Genomic DNA, 12,122 nt, shown 5'->3' with positions numbered 1-12,122 from the left:
CAAGGATGGAAAGGAGGTGAATGATGAGGGATATTTAAAAAGCATAACCAGTAGGATTTAGTGACAGTTGGCTATAGGGGATGAGGGTGAATGAGGTGTCCAGAGTGACCTAGAAGTTTCTAGTTATTGATAGTTTGGGAGTCCATTTCCTGGACCAATCTGTGAACCCCAGGGCAGGGACTGTGTCCTGTTCATTACTGTATTCCTTGGGTTGGGCAGAGACCCTAGCACAAAGTAGGCATTCTGTAAATGTTGTATGAATGAGTTGTTCACCACTTTGGAAGGCTGAATGTAATCAGTGAATTTGTGTTCCCAGAGCACATGTTTGACTGCTGGTTGGGAATGTGGTCCAGAAAGAACCTCTTTGGGGGAGAGTGTAGTGATCTAGGGATTCAACCTTTACTGGGCATGAAATGATATGCAGTTAATTGACAGTTGGCAGTAGAGATAAAGGTAATTCGTTCTTTAATTCTCAGGCTTAGAGAATGGCTTATCTCCAGGGTTGCTTTAAACTCCCAGTACTCCAGTGCGGTAGCGACATTTTGGCCTGCCTTTTACAGAGGCAGAGTCTGTCGCGGCCCCAGGCATGATCTTTGATTTAAAGTCTGAGCTCGTGATACCCAGGTGTGCCCTCTGCAAGGTCATGTTCTTTCAGGCTAAATAACAGAAGGGTAACCTTCATCTGGGTTCCCTAAGACGATTTCTTCCACCAGCAATCCTCATTTTCCCCACTGGTTTCAAATGCAGCCATTTCTTTCATCTGTATTTCTATCTTGATTAGTAAGAAATTAATGAGCATGTAAGATTTGATTTAGATAATGATTAATTAGGGGAAAAGGCACCGTTCTAATAGCAAGTCACTGTTATATGCTAAAGAAATTAGTTAATATTTCTGGATGGCAAATTGACTTGTCCTCTGTTAAAAAAAAAACCTTTTAGAAATGGTTGATACGTTATTTTTTCGTTCATTTGTAGAGCAACCTGCACTTAATCCTTTGGATAATTCTAATAGGCATCTATTATTTTCCCTATAAGTCATGAAGCAACCAGTTTTGGATATCATTCATTCCTTTGCTTAATATTACTTTAATGATAATATTACATTATTGTTTTTAGCACAGCATACGTTCGTTAGCAAAAAAATCTGCCATTCATAAAGCAGACCTTGGCAATAAAATGTGTGAAATCATCATACACACACACACACACACACACACACACGTATATATATGGAAAAGATTTCAATTTTCATTGTTACTGAGCCCTGACGATTTAGTCTCTTCTGTTGGCTGTTTGAATATGTTCTATCTGCTTTTAGAAAAGTATAAGGATCAAGGTCTACATTAATATTTCTTCTGTTCTTTAGTGTGTTTTTAAATGTGATTTTTGACAATTTATAGTCATTAGCTAAAATTGCAGTGTAGTAAAATAACCAACATATAGAACATAATAAAGGTAATTGGAGAATCGGAGGGCTGGAAGTGACCTTGAGGGGTTATTTAGCTCACTTCCCAATTTCAAGCTGTAAGACTAATCTTCCTCAACAGCACCCTTCATCATATTATGCCTCTGCTTGAGACTCAACAGTGGTTCTTTACTGTCCATGGAGTCAAGCCCATAGTCTTTTGTCTGCATTCAAGGCCCTTCAGACTCTGGCCCATCTTGCCTGATAAGCTAGCTATACCCCAGATTCTAGCTTCTCTCCAGGCAGGTTATTCTTGCCCCACTATTCCACAGGTGCCAAATGCATTTCACCCATTGGCCTTCTCATCTTTTACCGTGTAGCTCAAGCCCTACCTCCTCCCGGAAGTCTTCTTTGATCCCTACAGCCTCTGGTGAGCATTTACTTATCTAGCAAATGTTGTCTATATTACATATTTGAAAATTCCACTTTATTGAAATATAATTTATAAATAATAAAGTACACTCATTTTGAGTGAAGAATTTACTGAGTTTTGACAACTTTATATACCCATGTAACTACCACCCCAATTAAAATATAGACTATTTCTGTCACCTCAGAAAATATACTGCATATTTTGTCACCTAACCATATATCAGCTTTTACTGTTCTCTAGCTATTTTTGTGTGTGAAAGTCTGGTCTCTTAGCATGAATTTGTTTTTTGTTTATTTTAATTTTACTTAACATATATTGAATATTTACCTTGTACCAAGTAGGCTAAGAGCTTTACATGCATAATCTCACTCAGTCCTTGCAACAGCTCTGCAAGGTAAGTGGTATTGATAATAGGGACGAAAACGCATGTAGAGGTTAAGTAATCTACCCTTGGTTGCAAGCTAGTAAGTGGTGGGGCTAGGACTGAATTGTAAGCTACTTGACCAGAGGGACCATAAGTGTTTTGCCTACCATCATGCTGGCCTCCAGGCCGTTAATACTTACTGACTTGGAATAAAATCCAATAGAACAGATACAATTAAACAGCCTCGTATATAGTGTACACATCAGGAGGGAGTTTTCGGTGGACCACCTGTGATTTAGCCTCTGGAAGGGAAAGCAACTGGTAAGGGTGCCCAGCTTGGATACACATGGGAATAATCCTCCAGAAAAAAGCTTCCATAACTCAAATATCCCTTCTCAGTTGTAAGACCCAGAACTGGACCCACTGTGCAAGCAAGACATTGTCTCAAAATAACTAGAAATAAATTACTTCATAGTTTCTTCAAGCGAAACATCTATTTGTGAATCTTCAAGATGTTTGGAAATTGATTTTTGTGGTCTTTTAAAATATTTTTCCAAGATCAAAGCGTACAGATGTAACATTTTCAGGGTCATCTGTCTCCACTCCTTCTTTTTAGATCAGACAGACAGAAAGTGTTCTTTCTGTGTTCTCAGTCTGCAGCCCTCATTAATGCACCACTACATGCACAGGGCTGGCTGAGGTCGACGGGGCATCCCAAAGGAGATGGGAGTCATTCTCTGCTCTTCAGGAACTAAAAATCTAGGAGAGGAGATTATAGTGTGAAGGTACTTTTTAATCCTCCAGAATAAATGGGAACTAGCAGCCCTGTAATGACTTCAGTTAATTTTTTTTTTTTTTTTTACATCTGGGAATGCAACTTATTAAGCCCTAAAGAGTTGAACCTTTCTGACTCATTCGAATAGTCAATTGCTAAGTCTTCTCCTTATCTCCATCCCAGGCTATAGTGCTTGTCTCTATTCCCATTTCCCAGCTGAATTCCATTTTTACAAAAAAAAAAAAAAAATGTGAGCACCTCTTTGACGAGTGTGGTCCGTGATTACTTTTCCTTCCCATCTAATAAAGGAGCTATTTTCCCTTAACCTTCTTTTGTTCCTGACATCCTTAAAGAATGCTTTGCTACTTACTACGTCTTTTGTAAGTTACATCTTATTTCTTGAATTGGCCTTTCTGCTTTTATTCACACAAGTATGTACCAGTTCTCAGTGTACCTCCTTAGTCATTTGCCCTCGGTTCTACTTTTCATTCATCCCACTTGGGATTTGGTTCCCAGAGTAATTCTTTGTTTTGTTGATGAGGATTCCCCTCTAAATTCTTTCTCTATTTCTTTCTGTTTTGTGTGTTCTTTCTGTCTTGTTTCTTTCATGGGCATGTTCATGCATTAAAATGGTTATATTTCATTTTTGTCATTTCATTTAGGTGTGTCTAGCTCTCCTGGCCCACTTTGTTCCTTATGCTATCATGTACTGAGGCTTATTTTAAGCTGGCCTGTGAGTTATATGAAATTTACTTAAAACAAAATGTTTTTCCCTTTGGCATTTAGTTCTCTCCTTCCTGGTTTGGAAATCGTGAATTCTTATCAGTTTATAGATGTTTTATTTCCTCAAATCTATAGCTAACTCTTAGCCCCCAGATCAATTATACTGGTTTATTGATTAACCAGGCTGTGATAAGTTGGTGGGAGGATAAATATTGCTATATATACATTTCTTATATTTGGATATAACACGTACCTTTCTTCATGACATCTGACATGTTTTCCCATAAGTTCTCATTTGAGGTTTTAGCCCTTTAAAGATTTTGGCTAACTGAATTCCTGAGGTAGTAGGAGTTTATACAATGATGAGATTTGACCAACTCAGGGAAGGGGTACCCCTATGCATGCTCTAAGTTACTTCATGAATTATCATATTAAGGCAAACCAAACTGGCGTCATGGTCATTTAAAGAGTCATTCCTGGGCTTCTGTTGGTACATTGAGTGGCAGTTTGTTACCTTCTAAGATGTAAGCAACTCACAGCACTTCACAAAGAGAAGATCTGAGCCCCATTATTTTATAACTCCCACTAGCTAGAGCGGGTGGGAGTAAGAACAGTACTAACAGCCACCCTGCCAAATAAACCCTACCATTCTTGAAAACTGGAAATCATCACCAATGGAAATTTAGCAACACAAAGAATTTTATCTATAACATTTAATTTTATGAATGTATGCAAATACAGGTATTTTAAACACACACTATTTAGGCATCAGTTTACTAAGAAAATAAATTGGTGTTTGGAAAGTACCTGCTATATAGGATTTTTCATATCTACACATGTGTCCCAACTACCCTTGTTTAAATCTAGATTAGCCACTTGTCCCCAAGGGGACTCTTTCCCTACTTGGTCCAATAAACTGAATCAGTTTCTACTTCTGGAATAGCATTACATTTTGTAACCTCATGTAGAAAGAACACAGTGAGCTAGAACTAGCTCTGTTTTTTTCTTTTTCTGAAGATAGTCATAAAGCCTTTGAGCTTAGACCCTATTTAAAATTGGTTTAAGGCTTGTATATGAGATTGACATTTATAGGAGATAAATCTGAACTCTGTGTCTCCAGACCCCAAATTGTATTTTGACACATTAAACGTCACCTTTCCATCCAGTACTATAAACTGCAGTGCTGGGTTAGGTTTGGTGATACGTATTATCCATGCTCTCCTTTACTCTTTTGTCAGCAGCTCCCTTGAGGAGGAGGAAGTGGAGAGCTTGGAGTCAATACTGTGGACTTCAACAGTGATGTCATGTGAGGTTGAACTTGATGAATTTCATTCCTAAATTAAGAAAACTTGGACACATACATTAGGGCCATGATAACTGGAATTCCTAGGGAAATCAGAGATTGTAACAAAAATAAATTTTCTGGTAACTTAGGGCTAACTAGTTCCCCCCACCTTTTTTTTTTTTTTTTTTAGAAAAACACCTCAGTCATTGAAAAGCTGTCTAAAATGTCTGAATATGCTTTCTAGCCTCACTTCAGTAAGATTTGATGTTTATTATGAAAGCTTACTTTGCCAAGGACTTTATGGAACTTTGGGGGTGTCCCCCCTTGGGGGGATATCCCATATACATGTTTTGTCATCCTAGCCATGTCGCTTTATCGCACCCAGTTATATGCACTAGGTATTCATCTCTGTTAACCCCTCTAGACAGTGCGCTCCTTGGGATAAGGACCACGTCTCTCTTGTTGAAAGCTGTACCTCTACCATGTAGCACAGTGCTTGGCACACAGAAGATATGTTAGACTGGGTCCTCTGAGAAGCAGATGCCAATATAGCACTAGATGTGCAAGAAGCTTCTTGGGGAAAACACTTGGGAAGGAAATGAGCCATTCGACTGTGGTGTAGGTCTGACCCCTGTGGAGGAGAGAGGGAAGGAAGGAAGGTTGAGTAGAGAGAATGTAAACTGCAGTACAGTTTTAAAGAAAGTTTTGTCAAGGTCAGTGGGGAGTCCTCCAGCCAAAATGCCTGTCAGCAAAGTCCTGTGTCTCACAGGACTTGGCATCTTTGCCATGCTCAGTCATTGGCTGGGAGCAGCCCCTAGGGATTGTGGCCTGGGCACAACATGGCGTTGAATTTAGAGCACAGCAGCTGGGACCGTTCGTCAGTTACACTCCCTGCGGTAGGAGGTCTGAGATGCACATTTTCATGGCCACCACAGAAGAGCTCAACAAATGCTTATTGAAGGGAAAGTTTGAGTAAAACAGGAGTTACAGAAGAAGGAGATTGGACTTAAATATGCATTGAGCCCTAATATTTGCTATTATTGGTAGAGGATATAAAATCTTGGGACTCTCCGTTGTTTCCCTCATTTCTCCTCAAATGTCACCTTATGAAAGAAGCCATCCCTGATTACCCTACATAAATAGAATTGTCCCTGCAATCACCACATTCCCTACCCACCTTACTTTGTTTTTTAAACATTAAAAAACAGCAGCTATATTGAGGTATAATTGACATACCATAAGCTATACATATTTTAAGGGTACAGTTTGATAAATTTGACATATGTTTACAGCCATGAAACAATCATCACAATCAAAATAATGAACATATCTATCACTCCCCCAAATTTCCTCACTCTCACCCGCTGAACTGCCTCCTCTCCGCCAACAACCGCTGAACTGCTTTCTGTCTCCATAGATTAATTTTCACTTTCTAGATGGAACCATACAGTATGTAATTTTTAAAATTTGGTTTCTTTCACCGAGCATAATGTTTTCAGGGTTCATCCGTGTGGTGGCATGTATCAATAGTTTATTTCTTTTTATGGCTGAGTAGTATTCCATTGTGTGTATATACCACAGTTCGTTTTCCCTTCCTTACTTAGTTTTATTTTCTCTGTAGTACTTATCACTGCTTGACCTTACATATGTAGTTTGTTGTCTCCCAGAATATAAGCTCCACGAGGGCAGGGACTTTACAGACTGCTGTATCCACAGTGCTTGTCACATAGTGGATACCCAATAAAATATTTGTTGAATGACTCTCACCTACTCCCATGGCTTCAATTTTCTTGTATATGCTGATGACTTCCATGGATACAGAAGTGTGTTGAGTCACCAGCGAAGAGCTGAAAACAACAAAAAGGGTTTTTATCATGGGGAGACTTGGTAGATGATAATCATTAACTGAGATACAGAATACAGGAGACGTAACTTCGTGTGTGTTCATATGGGATATACTGAGTTCAGTTTGGGGTCTGCTGAATTTGAGATTCCCACAGAGTAGTTGAAAATGTGGGATTTTGGAGCTCAGAAGAAAGGTGAAGGCAGGATTAGAGAGTTCAGCAATCACAGGGGTTAGATAAGATCATTGGGGTTGGGCAGAGATGTAGAATGAGAAAGAGGGTCAACAACATTTATGTGATAGGCAGAAGAAGAGGAAGCAAGAAAAGATAGATAAGAATAGCCATAGTGGGACTTCCCTGGTGGTCCAGCGGGTAAGACTCCACGCTCCCAATGCAGGGGGCCTGGGTTCTATCCCTGGTCGGGGAACTAGATCCCACCTGCATGCCACAACTAAGGGTCTGCATGCCGCAACTAAAAGATCCTGTGTGCAGCAGTGAAGACGCAGCGCAGCCGAAATAAATAAATAAAATAGAAACATATTTAAAAAAAATACATATAAAAGAATAGCCATAGCAGTGGGGGGGGTGTATGTGGGTGTATGGGGTGTGTGTGGATAGGTTTAGTGAACTGGGTAGGTTCACTAAAGCAAGGAGGGGGGAGTGTTTTAAGGAGGGATTGGTTAACTGTGAGGACTGCAAAGGGTCACATTGGTTGAGGACTGAGAAGAGGTTCTGATTCCCTAACTTTGGAATAATCAAGAAGATTATTCATTTGGCAAATCTTTATCGAGATACAGAAATAAAAAAGCATTCTGCATCATAAGGGAGGTGGTGACGAGGTAGCTCAGGAATTCAGAGGAACAAGAGGTTGGCATTTGTGCTAGAGCTAGAATTGTTAAGAGTTGTAAGGGATTTTGGTGATTGAATGTTAATGTTAGCGACATTGGATTGGCCAGACATACATTTCATTAGGAAATCATAACTGGAAGTTTGAAAGTGGCTTCTTGGTTGTGTTTTCATTCATAAATTACAATCAAGAAAAAGAAATTGTAGGAGTGAAGATTGGTCTTTTAACAGACAAATTAAATATTGGTGTTCAGTGACGTATACTTTGTGCTATAAATTAGTTTATACAGCATTTATGAGTCAAACCTAGGCAATTAATTCTTACGGTTATTCAAAAAGAATCAGTCATAAAGATAATTGGGAGAAAGCAGGGATTAGTTAAGATAAACACTGATTTTGGATAATCAAGATTTTACTGTATTTTAAAAGAAATGCATTGTTTTGCCTTGTTTGCCTCGTGTGTGTGTGTGTGTGTGTGTGTGTGTGTGTGTGTGAGACACTGTGCTTACTGAAACATGAAAAACTTGTTTGTTTCAGGATCAGATTTGCAAGTATGTCTCCCCAAGGGCCCAACATGCTGCTCAAGAAAGATGGAAGAAAAATACCAACTAACAGCACGATTGAACATGGAACAGCTGCTTCAGTCTGCAAGTATGGAGCTCAAGTTCTTAATTATTCAGAATGCTGCAGTTTTCCAAGGTGAGTTTTGGGGATCATTTGAGATGTGCTGCTCAATGGCATCATTATTTGGGCACTGGGCTTTCAAACGCTAAGTATAATTTATAAATTACCATTCCAACATTAATACTTGTTATAAAAACCTCCCAGCGAGGGACTTCCCTGGTGGTGCAGTGGTTGAGAATCCGCCTGCCAATGCAGGGGACACGGGTTCGATCCCTGGTCCGGGAAAATCCCACACGCCGTGGAGCAACTAAGCCCGTGTGCCACAGCTACTGAGCCTGCGCTCTAGAGCCCGCGAGCCACAACTACTGAGCCCGTGTGCCACAACTACTGAAGCCCACGTGCCTAGAGCCCGTGCTCCGCAACAAGAGAAGCCACCGCAATGAGAAGCCCGCGCACCGCAACGAAGAGTAGCCCCAGCTCGCCGCAACTAGAGAAAGCCCGCATGCAGCAATGAAGACCCAACACAGCCAAAAAACAAATAAAAATTAAAATTAACAAAAACCAAACAAACCTCCCAGTGAGAGATTCTGGTTAAGGATAAACATGGTTTTTAGAGAAGCTGCATTACAATCTTTGGAAAGGTGGGTATTGTCAAAAATCATTGTCCCAGGACATTCTGTTTACCTGTATGTAAAGGATGAAATCTCTGAAGAAAGAATAAATGGTACTTTCCCTCCACTAGCCCATAAAACTTGTTTAAAAAACAAAAATGTTTACTTAAATACCATTTTCTCCAGGAGTTAGTTGGATATTTGTGGAACATGGACAAACTCTTTCTGACCACTGGGACTATTTCCATTTAAGAGGGAAAAACTGGCTTAATGGCCCTACATTTTCTCATTTGTGTGAGTGATTATCTTTTCTCTTTTTCTGAGTCTCAGTTCTTACTGCACCTGTGTATGACTGTAAAAGATAGCTGTTGTGGTGTTGCCAGAATGGGTAGGAAATTACATTTCTCCTTATTAACTTGTAGGACTGTCATAGCTGGATGGGGAGTATCTCCCCTGATTCAGAGACCCAGCTAGGAGGATGATGGTAGTGGTGAGAGCAAACACTTATATAGCATTATGTGCTAGGTACTCCTTTAAGTGTTTTACATATATTAATTCATTTAATCCTCACAATAAACCCTATGAAGTAAGTAGTATTATTAGTTTCCCCATTTTATGGATGAAAACTCAAGGCACAGAATGGATAAGTAACTTGCCCAAGGTCACACAGCTAATAAATAGGGAAAGTAGGATTTCAACCCAGGTGGCCTGGCTCTCAGAGTGTATGCTTTTAACTACCTCATCATGCCACTTCCTGTGAAAGAAAGTTAATTATGGATATTGGGGCTTTCTTCTATCCTTCCTTAAGCAGATGGAATCAGCTGCCTTCTTCTTGTCCCACAAGGAGAGAATTGGGGTCAGATCGAAAAATAACACTTCTGACTACTTGACATTCGAAATCTTTAGATTTATGGCACCTTTGTAAGAATTAACCTGTTTGAATTGTAAGGTGGGTTGATTATAGCTTATTTTGTGTATTATAATAAAATACTTAGAATTAGCTGAGAAAATTATTCAAATTAGCTAATAAAACATACATTCACAACAGTTTCTTGGGTCAAAGCCTCGGGATGTTGGGTTGATTATATGAAGTATAATACAGAAGCTTGAAGTATTTGTTAACCTATTTATGCAGTCAGACTCTTGTGAAGAGTTTGTTGAGACTAACAATTTGGCAAAAGAATGAATAATTTAAGCTCATTTAAAAAATACCTGTACCATTCATGTACTTCTTAGATTGATTTTGGAGCTGATCTACCGGCTGAAAGTGGAGTAATGAGAAGTGATGTGACATGAGAATCGAGTTGAAGTGGAGGGCTGAATCTTAACTCTATGGGTTGTGGAGGTGCTTTTCTAGAATGGAGTATTTGTGATTTGTTTCATTCCCAGAATAACCAAGCCCACAGATGTTATCTTACCATTGCCTGGCTGGATGGGGGTGGTGGAGTGATCACGCTGGTATTCTAGCGTGAAGAGTAGCTGACGTGGCTGTCTATCTGAGGGCCTTGCACGTCAGCGTTCACATCTCTGTCCAGTTCTGCATTTTGCATGTTGTGTTTTCTAGTTCTGGAACAGCACAAGACTAGGAGAGAAAGGAAGTTTTGACAAGATTTTGATTGGATTAGCTTCCAGATATGGCTGCTATGCTTGTCATGTGAACAGAGGGTAGAGAGTAGGGGGGCAGCACCTACTCGTTCTCTCTCTCTCTCTTATACACACACACACACATACATATAAATATATTATTTCTCAAATTGTGGGGACAGGCAGAAGGACAACCCTAGCAAAGGAACATGGAGACAACTAATGTCTGGACTCATTGCCGGTGCCTTCTACCTTGTCACCATATGTACTCATTCTTTATCTTGTTTCATTCTCTATCTTGTTTCATTCTCTCTTCTTATTCTTTTCCTGCTTCTCTCTTAGAAAAAATAAACCCCATAAGAACAAAATAAAACATGGTCCTAGACCTCAAGGCAATTATGCCATGTTTGTAGAGACATTGCCCCAAATCCTTTCTGTAGGATTGTCTCCTTGTCTGGAGAGACAAGACTAAAATCAGGGACTGCTACAAGATGATGTATTACTGATTGCTGAGAAAAAAAGAGTATCCACTTTTTTCTTATAACTACTTAGTACTCCAATGAATTTAAATTGGGGGACACAGTTGCTTTTTCCCTAAAATACACCCCCTCCCCAAGATTCTGGTAGAATAAATTGTTGAGAAAATTGCTCCAATACTTCACTCCTATGAAATGTGATGTGAGCTGTTTTCACCACATGAAGTTGAAGATATCTCATCTTGATCTTGGCCTAGATCCACAATCTCTTTAGGGTTCCTTCACTAGTTCACATTGGGGGTATTAAGCAGTGAGTGCTTTCTGCAAATATGTGCACAGTTCCACGAGCAATCCTTGCTGCCTCGATTTGGAGTTTATGTCTTCGTTTGCAGGAAGCCTTTGCCCTCATAAATGAGCCTGGGGCCCTTTGCTACAGTGGTTGGAGTGCTCTATTGCTAATGTTGTTTTGATAATGATTGAAGCATTTAAAAAAGTTGTTCTTTATTTTTAATCTTTGCATTGCCTCGTTTCCTAAACTTAATTTACTTTGATGCGCTTAGTAAAATGGGGCAGCACAATCGTTTTTTGTTTCTGCTTAATTAATTCTTTTTTGAAAAACTTCCCTGAAAGTAGATTTTCTTCCCTTTTTCTTCTCCCCTACCTAATAATGATGATGATGATGATGATAATGATAATAATAATAGTGACAGTTTATTAAGTGCCTACTATATGATGCTTACTTTTACATAATTATCTCATTTAATTTTCCCAGCAGCCCTATGAGGTTCATACTGTAATTATCTCCATTTTACAGATGAGGAAACTCATTGATGCCACAGCTTCTTCCAAGCCATCATGTGACATGGTTTTCCTGTTCTTAGTGTGCTTGAGGTAAAACAAAATTAGGAAATTGTAGGATTTGTGGTCCTTGAGAAGAAAAATGGGATAGAATTCTGAGTTTTTCATCATATCTCCACCACCTCTACACTTTCAAGCCTTGAGTTCTATTTTCCTTGTAGAATTTCATTATAACTTTCAACCTTGTACCATCAGGAAATATTTGGGGTATGTCCGGGTTTTTTCTGTACGCTGGAGGATTCAAGTCTTCCCCAGGGTACCACTGACTTTGAGTGAGAACAGACTTTTCAGAAT

General features: G+C 39.4%; 1 protein-coding gene across 1 annotated transcript in view; it reads left to right on the top strand.

Moving 5' to 3' along the window:
- The window catches only part of GPC3 (glypican 3), a 426,709-nt gene that overhangs the window by 23,158 nt on the left and 391,429 nt on the right, over positions 1–12,122 (top strand). The window contains exon 2 of the mRNA XM_061177875.1: positions 8,213–8,374. Coding sequence (XP_061033858.1) covers positions 8,213–8,374 — 162 coding nt within the window. The remainder of the gene's footprint in view (positions 1–8,212; positions 8,375–12,122) is intronic.

Source organism: Eubalaena glacialis, chromosome X, assembly GCF_028564815.1.
Source record: "Eubalaena glacialis isolate mEubGla1 chromosome X, mEubGla1.1.hap2.+ XY, whole genome shotgun sequence".
NCBI lineage: Eukaryota > Metazoa > Chordata > Mammalia > Artiodactyla > Balaenidae > Eubalaena > Eubalaena glacialis.
Note: the sequence above shows the minus strand (reverse complement) of the source record. Positions and strands in the feature narration are given on the sequence as shown.